We start from the raw sequence: 13,352 nt of genomic DNA on the forward strand, positions 1-13,352 counted from the left end.
CCTTTTACTTTCAATATACTTACATCATTTATTTGAGTGAGTTTCATGCAGACTTGTCTCTGTCATTTAACTGATATACTTAGATCATTATATTTACAGTAATTATTCATATATTAGGGCTTAAGTCTACCACTTTACTATATGTTTTCTGCTGTTCCCCTGTTTTGTTTTTGTTTTTTGTTCCTCTATATCATTTTCCTGTTATTCTTGTGGGTTACCTGAACACTTTTTAGAATTTGATTTATAGAACTTTTTATCTTATTTTTTATTTTTTAAAATTTACATCCACATTAGTTAGCATATAGTGCAACAATGATTTCAGGGGTTGCTTCCTTAATGCCCCTTACCCATTTAGCCCATCCCCCCTCCCACAACCACTCCAGTAACCCTCAGTTTGTTCTCCATGTTTATGAGTCTCTTCTGTTTTGTCCCCCTCCACTTTTATATTATTTTTGTTTCCCTTCCATTATGTTCATCTGTTTTCTCTCTGAAAGTCCTCATATGAGTGAAGTCATATGATTTTTGTCTTTCTCTGAATGACTAATTTCACTTAGCATAATACCCTCCAGTTCCATCCACGTAGTTGCAAATGGCAAGATTTCATTCTTTTTGATTGCCGAGTAATACTCCATTGTATATATATACCACATCTTCTTTATCCATTCATCCATCGATGGACATCTGGGCTCTTTCCATACTTTGGCTATTGTTGATAGTGCTGCTATAAACATGGGGATGCATGTGTCCCTTCGAAACAGCACACCTGTATCCCGTGGGTAAATACCTAGTAGTGGTCATAGGGTAGTTCTATTTTTAGTTTTTTGAGGAACCTCCATACTGTTTTCCAGAGTGGCAGCACCACCTTGCATTGCCACCAACAATGCAAAAGAGATCCTCTTTCTCCGCATCCTCGCCAACATCTGTTGTTGCCTGAGTTGTTAATGTTAGCCATTCTGACAGGTGTAAGGTGGTACGATTTATAGAGCTTTTGAGTACATCTGTTTGCACATAGTATTTTAGCAGTTGCTCTAGGCATTATACTTATATATGTAACTTATTACGGTTTACTTATGTCAACATTTTAGTAGTTTGAGTAAAGTGTAGAAGCTTTACTTCCATTTGGATCTCTTTACCCTCCCCCCTCCTTTTGAGTATAATTGTCTTAAATATTTCCTTTACGTACACAGAGAACCACATCAGACAAAAACTTTGCTTTAAGCATCTAAGATAATTTAGAAAACTCAAGGGAAGGACAGTCTTTTATATCTCCCCATAGTCTACTTCTTCTGTTGTTCTTTCTTCATGTTCCAAATTTCCTTCTTGTATCACTTCCCTTCTCTATGAATAACTTCCTTTAGCTCCCCCCCCCCTTTTTTAAAGTTTATTTATTTATTTTGAGAGAGAGAGAGAAAGCAAACACAAGCAGGGGAGGGGCAGAGAGAGAGGGAGAGAGAGAGAATCCCAAGCAGGCTCTGCACTGTCAGCACAGAACCCAACACAGGGCTTGAAGTCATGAACTGTGAGATCATGACATGCGCCAAAAACAAGAGTCCAATGCTTAACCAACTGAGCCACCCAGGCGCCCCACCTTTAGCCATTTTTTTTAAGGTAGGCCTGCTGGTGACAAAGTCTTAGTTTCCTTCTACCCAAGGATATCTTCCTTCCTGAAGAATATTCTCGCTAGGTACAGCATTCTGAGTTGACAGTTCTCTTTTTTTCAGCACTTGAAAAATGCTCTGCCACTCCCTTCTGGCCTTCGTGGCTAGGAAATCTGGTATCATTCAAATTGTTGTTCCCTTATAGTTAATGAATTTTTTCTCTCTTTCAAAATTTTTTCTGTCTAGGGGCGCCTGGGTGGCTCAGTTGGTTGAGCATCTGGGTCATGATCTCATGGTTCGTGAGTTCAAGTCCTGCATCAGGCTCTCTGCTGTCAACACAGAGCCCACTTCAGATGGTCTATCTCCCTCCCTCTCCACACCTCCCAATCTCTCTCTCTTTCTCAAAAATAAATAAAGATTAAGAAATTTTTTTGTCTAGTTTTCTGAAGTTTGATTAAGTTGTGTCTTGGTATAGATTTCTTTGGGTTTATACAATTTGGAATTCACTCATTTTCTTGAATTTGCAGGTTTATTATCTTTCACCAAATTTGGGAAGTTTTCAATTATTATTTCGTTGAATAATTGTTTAGTTCCATACTCTTTCTCCTCTCCTTCAGGGATTGTATTAATTCAAACATTGTATCTTTTGTTACTATCCCACACACTCTGTTCATTTCATTTAAGTCTATTTTCTTTCTGTTGTCCAGACTGGGTGATTTCTATTTTTCTATCTTCAAGTTCATGGATACTTTCCTCTCCCATATTCATTCTGTTATTGAGCCCATCCAGTGAGTTTTTATTTTGGTTAATGTATTTTCTAGTTCTAAAGTTTCCCTTTTGGATTTTCTTTCTATCTTCTATTTCTCCACTGAGACATTTTATTTTTTTAAGTTTATTTATTTACAGAGAGAGAGAGAGAGAGAGAGAGAGAGAGAGAGAGAGAGGAAGGGAAAGAGAGAAGGAGAGAGAGAAAATCCCAAGCAGGCTCTGAGCTGTCATTGTAGATGCGGGGCTCAAACCCACGAACTGCGAGATCATGACCTGAGCCAAAATCAAGAGTTGGATGCTTAAGCAAATGAGCCACCCAGGCACCCTGACACCTTCTAATTTTTTTCAAGTGTGTTCTATTTTTTTTCAAGTGTGTTCATAATTGCTTGTTGATAGCTTATATAATTGGTTATATGACAACTGCTTTAAAATTATCATCAGCTAATTCCAATATTTTTGTCATCTTGGTGCTGGCATCTGTTGATTGTCTTTTCTCATTCAGGTTGAGAATTTCCTTGTTGTTTGTATAACAAGTGATTTTCTATTATATCCTGGACATTTGGTGTACTATGCTGTGAAGCTATGTATCTGATTTAATCTTATTTTGCAGCACTGTTTAGGTACAGTGTGCATGTACATGTGGGAGTGAATGTTCATCTCCCCTCTGGGTCCCATTGATACACCCTGGAAGGGAAAGTGGAGTGCCAACTAGTGACACCACATATCACCTCATTTTGCCTCTCTGCTGATGGGTAAGCCTGTAAGTTCAGCTTGCTGCTGGCCCCAGTGACACTGTGGAGAGGTAGAAGCAGTTTTTCCAAATACCGGTATTTGGTATTTGGCTGGAGCAGGGTGGTATTATCTGTTCTGCTAGGCTGCTCTTTTCCTGCTCCTTTAGCTAAAGCGATCAGGCTTTTCTTGGGGTTGTTTTTGTATGTACTTGTTGGTGGATCTAGGTTGAAGGCTTTTCCACAACGCCACCTGGGATATATATGGGAAGCAATAAAGAAAACCCAAGAAACTCACTCTCTTGTTCTTAAATCCCACGATCTCTAGCCATTCTACCTTCTTTCCATCTTCCAGGGTCTTCCTAAGTTTGTTTGTTATATGATATCTGGACTTTTTTTAGTTTTAAGAGAGAAGACTACTGAGGAATGGGACTATTCCACCTTGGCCTGGACCAGTACTTGGCTTGGACATCAATGCATTTTAAAACTCAGTTTATTTTCCCCCATTACTTATTGATCTACGATTTACCCTTGGATTTTTCAATCACTGGGCCCCCGAGTGTGTGATCTCTTCTGAAGCTGTTTTATCTTTCATCTCTCAGAACATTCTTTTTTTTTTTTTTAAAACATGTATTCACCTTTGAGAGACAGAGAGAGATAGAGCACGAGACGGGGAGGGGCAGAGAGAGAAGGAGACAAAGAACCCAAAGCAAGCTCCAGGCTCTAGGCTGTCAGCACAGAGCCCAACATGGGGCTTAAACCCACGAACCATCTGATCCAAAGTCAGACACTCAACTGACCAAGCCACCCAGACACTCCTCTCAGAACATCCTTAGTTCTACATCAGTATATCACAGAAAGGTGCTCTATTATGTCTTTAATAGGCGATTTCATTTGAGAACTATGTTGATAATGCTATGGTATACATTTAATTCTGCTTGTAAAGTAAACGTAAACAAATTATCACAGATGTCAATACCTTAAAAGTGATATTTAAAATTTGGAATTTATACAAGAGAGTAATTATTATGTTTAAGGAGGTAGTGAGTTATGGAGTGCCTGGGTGGCTCAGTTGGCTGAACATCTGACTCTTGATTTCGGCTCAGATCACGATCTCACAGTTCGTGAGATTAAGCCCTGTGTGGGGCTCTGCACTGACAGTGCAGAGCCTGCTTGGGATTCTCTCTCCCTCTCTCTCTCTCTCTGCCCCTCTCCCACTTGCTTGTGCATGCTCTCTCTCTCTCTCAAAATAAATAAACAGACATTCAAAAAAAAAAAAAAGAAGGAAGTGAGTTATAGGTTTTGAAGGCTTGATGATGCTGAAGGAAGCAAGGTGGACTATGGACAATACAGGACAGGGATCATAGCAGGGCTGTGCCGTAGACATTCTAGGAGAGTTCTCTTTCCCAGAATATGGCAGCCAGCCTTTCTAGTCACCTAAACCTATTGGATATTGCATAGACCAATGCACAAGTGGGTGGCGGGCCATAGAGAAAAGTGACTCCTAGAGATGGAAAACACTGTTGGCAGAGCTTTCCATGACAATTCTTTTTCTAGGCTGCCTCTTGTATAGAGAGTTATCTCTCCCCTCGCTCTCTTCCTAATAAAACCATGAACAGAAAGTGTAATAAGAGCTGACATGACTGCAAGGTCATAAGACTGTCTTTTCCCTGTAATCTGGAGTAAATGGTTTGTTGACAAATCACTTTGGAGAAATGGAAAAACACATTGGTGCAAGACCTTTCATAATGTCTTTTAGAGAACTGGCTATAAAATATAGTGTGAACCAACAGCCCAAGGACAGAAAACCAGAAGTAAGGGGAATCAATACTGTGCCATACAAGAGGAATCACTTCGCTAACTCACCAGTCCCCAAAGGGAGCCTTCTGAAGTGGCAACGATGGTAGCAGCTCTCGGGGTGTTGTACATCAGAGCAAGTTCTCCAAAACTGCCACGGTTGTCATACTGACCAACTGAGCGAGTTTGATTATCTTTTGTTACTAAAATATCATAGGTTCCCCTGGAAGCATAACAAGAAATAATTTCATTTATTACTTCTAATAATAAACTTAAGAACCTGGCAGGTGGCACATGAATAGAAGGTACAAATGATATAAGACAGGAGATTTCCAACAGATTTTTACTAGTATACAGAAATACAAAAGAGTTTTGCATTTTGACTTTGTATTCTGTGACCTTGATAAACTCACTTATCAGTTCTAGTAGCTTTTTTGTAGCTTGGGATTTTCTAGGGAGGATCATGATATCAGCAAACAAAGACAGCTTTACTTTTCCTTTTCCAATCTATATGCCTTCCCTTCCTCCCTCTTTTTCTTCTTTTTCATTGTCTTATTGCATTGGCTAGAACCTACAGTATAATACTGAATAGAAATAAGAGCAGATATCCCTGTCCCGTTCTTGATCTTAAGGGGAACACAGTCGATCTTTCACCATTAACAATGATGTTGGCTATAGGCTTTAAAATAAATTCCTTTAATCTGACTGATGAAAAACCACATCTATTCCTAGTTTGCTGAGAGTTTTTATCATGAAAACGTGTTGCATTTTGTCAAATGCTTTTGCTAAAGGGATCAAAATGATTATATGGGATTCCTTTTGTAGTCTGTTGAAAACCAGGATATAGAATTGATTAAAATAAAGAAACCAAAAGGTACAATTTTCTATCTATTGACTACTAATGACTGCTCGAGAATAATACTCAGAACTGACAAACATTTAGACAAACAGGTGCTCTCAATACATCACTGAGGCAAACTTAAACGTATCAATGTTTCTGCAAGATAAGTAACAACATATAGCAAATTCCTTAAAGAGACCCTTTTACCTGGTGATAACCATTTCTAGGGATTCTATAGGAGATAATCTGAAGAGGGTGGTTCCTGTCAGGTCTGAGAGGGGGTCAGAAGGAGCTGCTGAGATGGTATTAACAGCTCAAGAGCTTATGACACACTAAGGCCAGCAGATCAAATCCATATATTTCATGTCTCCCAATATGTCTTATACATGGAACAGAGCCAGAAGGGGCCAGGGACATGAAGGGTGAGGCAGTGTATTCATGTATAAAATTAGGCTGGGACTGAAAGATCCAAGTGACAATATAGCAAAATGGCTTCTTCTTCTTTTTTTTTTTTTTAAATACGTGTTGACTTTTAAAAAAAATTTTTTTTTAACATTTATTTTTGAGACAGAAAGAGACAGAGCATGAACGGGGGAGGGTCAGAGAGAGGGAGACACAGAATCTGAAACAGGCTCCAGGCTCTGAGCTGTCAGCACAGAGCCCGATGCGGGGCTCGAACTCACGGACCGCGAGATCATGACCTGAGCCGAAGTCGGCCGCTCAACCGACCGAGCCACCCAGGCGCCCCGCAAAATGGCTTCTTTATGAAATCAATTCACTGGAACACTGGCAAATAACATGTTTATAGAGAACATCTTGCTTAATTGTAAAAGAGACTTTCTAATGTTGATAATGGCAACCCAAATATGGGTTGTACTGAGGACTAAGGACAGCAGTAGATAGAGGGGGCAGGCTGTGGACAAGAGGCACAAGCTTTGAGAAGCTTGTACACCTGCTCCTAACTCCTCTCTGGGATGAACAAAAAAGCATAGGGTAAAGCACTTGCCCTGAATCATGAATCTTAATAACTGTAGCCACACGACTGCAAAGCTCCATTTCCTACCCTTCTATGACATAAAAGTTGTCTCCATCATCTCCTTGGTCAATGACATGCTCATCAACTTTGACTGTCCTTTCAAACATGGCATCAAGGACTTGAGAAAGTTGTTCCTGCAGGGGATACACACAAAGAGAAAATATGGCTTTTACGTTTGCTAGGGCAAAAAAATGACTATGCTCATCTCAGTTTGTGACTACACAGTGGAAGTACACATATCAGACTGCTCCCATATTCAAGCAAAAACCTAAAAGCTGTCTGAAACAAATGTTTTTCCTGTGACCATTCAGCTTTGTATCTCCATGAACACAGCACAGTTGCCAAGTTTTCTGAGGCAGTACTGCTTTGAAAAAACATTTCATAATTTATGCAAAAACAGGTATATAAATCATTGGTGTCCATTCTCCCAGCCATGCCCACATGACTGTCAGGTGCCTTGATAGCTCTACTATGTCATCTGTAAAGCCATGTGATGCCATCTTCCTGTAGGTGTTGATCTTAACAGGATCATCAAATCTAAAGGGCTGAGATGGACTTAGAAATTACCTCACAGAGCAGCACAAGTGCTCTGACTAGCCACACACATCACTTAACCTCTCCAAGCCTCAGTTAATCCATATTTTAAAAAGGGTTTAATAATTTCTAGCTCATTGATTTTTATGACTAAAAAAGAAAAACCTAAAGGAACTATTTATCGCACAACAGGTACTCCAAAATTGACATCTGTTCTTGGACAGCTATTATTGCTTCATTTATATACAACACGTACAATTGCTTACTTACCAATAACTATAACCAGAAGGTAACTATACTGATATAATGACAACAAAACACGGCTATTAAATTCTAACAAAACAGTGGTCTCAGTCTAGGGGCAGCATCCCTTTGTCAGGGAGGGAGATCAGTGACTGTCAGTGGGCACTAAAGAATATCAGTTTCAGCTCAAAGAAAGACTTTATCTTTGGAGGAATGTAGACTGAAGACCTGACAAGGAAAAATTGTACGGCTGCAGAATTCCGTGTCATTTAGTGTTCTGTCAGTGTGACTGTGCTGCCTAAAATAACTGAGTATCACTAAAAGCATGTCTTTAGTTCCACAGTCCCATGTGTGTTGAATACTGTAAAAGCTGACAAATACTAAAAAGGAAGTGCTATTCCTGTACATTCCACATTCACGTGGAATGTGAGCCCAGTGTTGCCAGAAGTCTCAAGTTTAGATACAGGTAAATATTCAAATTTTCCTGTATAATACGGACCAAACACACCTAGCTGTAACTGGCCTGTGGGCTGTCCACTGGCAGCCTCTCAGTCTGAGTAACTTTACTCTGGCCTGGACTCTTCAAAAACATCAGTGTCATGACAATAAGGTGTAAGGGGAGAATTCTAGGTTAGAGATGACTAAAATGACACCAGGGCAACCAAAAGCAACATGTGATTCAGGATTGAAAAATAAAACAAAAAAGCTATAGAAAATTTTACTGGGAAAATCAGAATATGGCCTGGATGTTAAATAACAATACTGAACCAGTGGTAATAGTGGTACTGTGCTAATGCAGGAAAATATCCTTGTTCTTAGAAAATACATCCTATAAAGTATTTAGTGGCTAAGAGTCAAGACGTCTTAAATATATTCATAAATAGCGCTGAACAAAAAAAAGCAGCTCATATGTATTTACGTGTGTGTACATATACAAAAGCAAGAAATGTGGCAAAATGTTAACAACTGGGGAAGGGTACATGAGTGTTCATGGAGCTATTCTTTTGACTTTCCTATAAATTTGAAAATTTCAAACAAATTTGGAAAATAATTTTTTTTAATGTTTATTTATTTTGGGGAGGGAGAGAGAGAGGGAGGGAGGGAGGGGAAAGAACGAGCCAGGGAGGGGCAGAGAGAGAGGGAGACAGAGAATCCCAAGCAGACTCTGCTGTCAGCACAGAGCCCAACATGGGGCTCAAACTCATAAACTGTGAGATCATGACCCAAGCCAAAATCAAGAGTCAGATGCTTAACTGACTGAGCCACCCAGGCGCCCCAGGAAATAAATTTTTATTTTATTTATTTATTTTTATTTTTATTTTTTAAAGAATGCTTTATATCCGATACGGGGCTTGGACTCACGACCCTGAGATCAAGAGTCGCATGCTCTATTGACTGAGCCAGCCAGGAGCCCCAGGAAATAAATTTTTAAAAACTGAAATAAGGGTGCCTGGGTGGCTCGATTGTTTAAGTGTCCAACTCTTGATTTCAGCTCAGGTCATGATCTCAGTTTGTGAGACTGAGCCCCACATGGGGCTCTGTGCTGTCAGCTTGGGGTTCTCTCCTTCCTCTCTCTGCTCCTACCACTCTTTCGAAATAAATAAATAAACTTAAAAAAAAAAACTGAAACAAATATACTCACCACAATGGCTATAATTTTGAAAGATAGACAGTAACAAGTGTTGGTAAGAATACGGAATAATCAGGAATCTCCTATATTGCTGAAGGAATACAAAATGGTACAACCACTTTGAAAAAGTTATGGCAGGTTTTTATAAAATCAAACATATCTACCCTATGACTCAGCAATTTTTCCCTCAGGTATTTTACTGAAGAGAGATGGGGGGGAAAAACATTCAAAAAAAGACTTGTACAAAATATCCATAGCATTATTCATAAGAGCTAACAACAAGAAAGAGACTTAAAAACAAAACAAAACAACAACAACAAAAGAGACTAGGTATCCATCAACAGAAAAATGGATAAGCAAACTAGTATTTTCATATAGTGGAATACTACTCAGCAACAAACAAGGAATGAACTAACATCACCAGCAATAACACATACTGATATCAGTGACCCCCTGATATGATGTTCAGGGAAGAACACAATATAATTTCTGTTGCAGGCTGGCTAAGAATGTGTGTACCTACTCTAGTCATGAGGAAACATCAGAGAAATCCAAATTTGAGGTACATTCTATAAAATAACAAACCAGTAGTCTTCAAAGTGTCCAGATCATGAAACACCAGAAAGGACTGAAAACCATGGCAGACTGAAGAGAAGTTAAGAACTAAATGCAATGTGATTTTTCTGGATTGGATCCTTAACCAGAAAAAAACAAATTGGTGAAATCTGAATAAGGTTTCTAGTTTAACGAAGAGTATTGTAAGAATGTTAATTTCCTGGTTTTGATAGTTGTCCTATGGGGATGTAAGATGTTAATACTGGGGGAATCTGGATGAAATCTGGTATATGGAACTCGGTACTATCTTTGCAACTTTTTTGTCAATCTAAAACTAGTTCAAAATAAAAGGTGAAAAAGGAAAAGGAATGAACTATTGATCTATGCAACAGGAATGAACTTTGAAAACTGAGTGAAAGAAGTCTCACACACAATACTGTAGGCTTCCATTCATATGAAATCCTATGAGAGACAAAATTAATTTACTGTAGAATAAATCAAAATAGTAGTTGCCTCTGAAAGGAAGGGGCAAGAATTGATCATGAGGGGGCATGAGGGAATCTTTTGGGGTCGTAGCCATCTTCCATAACTTGTTAGGGAGTTTGGGTTACCTAAGTGTACAACATTTATCAAACTTCAGAGAATGTACATAAAACTCCTGCTTTAAAAAAAAAATTTTTTTAATGTTTATTTATTTTTGAGAGAGAGACAGCGGGTGAGTAGGGGAGGGGCAGAGAGAGAGGGAGACACAGAATCTGAAGCAGGCTCCAGGCTCTGAGCTGTCAGCACAGAGCCCAACACGGGGCTCCAATTCACAAACCATGAGATCATGACCTGAGCCGAAGTCAGATGCTTAACCCACTGAGCCACCTAGGCACCCCAAAATTCATGCACTTAAAAAAAATTTTTTAATCTTTATTTTTGAGAGAGAGAGAGAGAGAGAGAGAGAGAGAGAGAGTGTGAGGGGGAAGGGGCAGAGAGAGAGGGAGACACAGAATCCAAAGAAGGCTCCAGGCTCCAAGCTGTCAGCACAGAGCCTGATATGGGGCTCAAACCCACGAGATCATGACCTGAGCTGAAGTCAGAAGCCCAACCAACTGAGCCACCCAGGCGCCCCAAAACTCATGCATTTAAAAAAAAATGTTGTATTTGAAAGCGAGAGAGCATGCACATGTGCTCGTACATGGTATCAGGGGAAGGACAGAAAGAGAGGGAGAGATAGAACCCCAAGCAGGCTTTGTGCTGTCAGTGCAGAGCCTCACACAGGGCTCGATCCCATGAACTGTGAGATCATGACCTGAGTCAACATCAAGAGTTGGACGCTCAACCAACCAAGCCACCAGGGGCCCCAAAACTTAAGCATTTCATTGTATGCAAACTGTATATAAAAAACTTACAAACAAATATTGAACTCTAGTTCATGCCAAAGTGTTTAAAGGAAGGTACAATGATATCTGCAACTTACTATGAAATTAACCCAAAAAAGTAAGATGGGTTAATGCAGGGGCCAGCAAACAGCTGCCTGTTTTTGTAAATAATGTGTGTGGGTTTTTTTAAATTCATTTATTTATTTTGAGAGAGAGAGAGAGCACACGCTGAGGAGGGGCAGAGAGACACAGGGAGAGAGAGAGAATTCCAAGCAGGCTCTGCACTGTCAGCACAGAGCCCAACATGGGGCTCAAACTCACAAACTGCAAGATCATGACCTGAGCTGAAGTCGGATACTTAATGGACTGAACCACCCAGGTGACTGTTTTTGTGAATACTGTTTTATTGGAACACAGCCACATCCTTTCATTTATGTATCGTCTATGGCTGCTTTCCTGCTATAATAACAGAGTTGAGTAGTTATGACAGACATATTTACTACCTAGTTCTTTAAGAAAAAGTTTACTGACCCCTTTGCTGAAAGATGGGTATATGGTATACAATGCAGCAAGCATAGTAAAATGTTAATGTTAGAATCAAAGCAGTAGATAAATGTGTGTTCCATAAAAGTCTTTCAACTTGTATTTGAATATTTTCATGACAAAAATGCCAGAAAAATATAACTAAATCTGAAATTTTCATTACCATTTTTCAACATTAAAATGGTAAAATAAAATGGTATAATGGTATTCTTCAACACTAAGAAAACTCTGAATATTAGACTGACACAGCAACTTCCCTTAGAACATTAAAAGGGATTTTGTTCAGTAGATAAAGAAGCAAGTCCTCTTTCCCTTGATACAGATGGATCTTCTAGGGAAAATAAGTGACACAGACCAGTATTTCTCACAACCAGCCTTTCCTTGAGGTCATGGGCCTTGTTTTATTCCGCCTGAGACTAATAAAGCTCCTGCTCTCTATCTCCATCAAGGGAGGGAAGACAGGTTCAAGCATAGGTCCTACGCCAGAGCCCTGAGGACACACACCACTCCCCATGCCTGAGTTCTTTGCTGAGAAGTAATCACAAGAGGTGCCCCACATTCAAGGTCTGAGAAGAAGTCACACACTTCCAGTGGGTTAATTGCTACCAGAGAAGAGAACTCCATACTAGCAACTTTGGATAAATTACTCTGCAGCATAAATTCAGACCCTCCAAATGCTTTCAGCCAGGGTCATATAAACCTGAGCATTTCCTTTCAACATGGCCAAAGAGCATGGTCCTTGAAGGATACTGTCTTTGAGGAAGTACCAAAGCAATTCAGAGAAATACTAGAAGTCATCTGAAAAGCTCTTTATGATGAGTTATGGAAGTCAACACAATGCAAACATTGTAAGGAGGATGAATCTAAAGTTTTATACCTCATATGGCTGAGGCTAAGATTACAAAAACTTTTTTTTAAGTAGGTTCCACACCCAGCACAAAACTTACAACCCTGAGGTCAAGACCCAACCTGAGATCAAGCGTCAGATGCCTAACTGGTTGAGCCACCCAAGCACCCCCACAGAAAAACTGTTTAAATGACAAATAGGAGAAAAGCCAAAATACAAAAATATTTTTAAAAACCAATGTTACCTGATCAAGATTTTTGAAAAGGAGAATATCTTTGCAAGCTTCCTGAAGTCTGCATCTCTGTTGATCAGTTTTAGGATGAATCACCTGCCAATCCAAATAAAACCAGGGAAATATTTTTATTCCAATTTAAAATCTGACTTTATTCACACATCAGTACATTTCTTTCTCCTAAGTGGGAAAAATTAAGAGCACATTTACTGTAACTTTAATTCTATACAAATACCAAGCGGGATCCTGATCATGGAGGGGCAATGTGATGGGGGTGAAGAGCACTCACCCTGGAGCCACTCACTGACTGTGTAACTGGCAGCAAGTCAGTTACCCCCCGGGAGCCTCAGTGTCCTCATCTGTAAAGCAGAGGGCTATAGACTTGTTCATTCAACAAATATTAAGCATCTACTGGGTGCCAGGCACTGTTCCACTTCTGGGGACACAGCCAACACACAGATAAAAACACCAGCTCTCATCCAATAAATATGTAAAACATGTTAGAGAGTGACAGGAGAAAAATAAGAGAGCTAAGGAGAAAAACAAGGTAGAGAAGGGTGATAAAAAGTGTGTGTGTGGAGGAGGCAGATAAGGCCTCACTGAGAAGGTAGCATCTGTGTAAAGATCTCAAGG

At 39.6% G+C, this 13,352-nt stretch overlaps 1 protein-coding gene across 1 annotated transcript in view; it reads right to left on the bottom strand.

Moving 5' to 3' along the window:
* The window catches only part of PRKAR2A (protein kinase cAMP-dependent type II regulatory subunit alpha), a 112,422-nt gene that overhangs the window by 25,170 nt on the left and 73,900 nt on the right, over nucleotides 1-13,352 (bottom strand). Inside the window, exons 4-6 of the mRNA XM_042929272.1 lie at nucleotides 12,732-12,815; nucleotides 6,796-6,902; nucleotides 4,961-5,114 (exon numbers count right to left, since the gene is read on the bottom strand). Of these exons, the coding sequence (XP_042785206.1) occupies nucleotides 4,961-5,114; nucleotides 6,796-6,902; nucleotides 12,732-12,815 (345 nt within the window). The remainder of the gene's footprint in view (nucleotides 1-4,960; nucleotides 5,115-6,795; nucleotides 6,903-12,731; nucleotides 12,816-13,352) is intronic.

This window comes from Panthera leo, chromosome A2 (genome assembly GCF_018350215.1).
Source record: "Panthera leo isolate Ple1 chromosome A2, P.leo_Ple1_pat1.1, whole genome shotgun sequence".
In the NCBI taxonomy this organism is placed as follows: Eukaryota; Metazoa; Chordata; class Mammalia; order Carnivora; family Felidae; genus Panthera; species Panthera leo.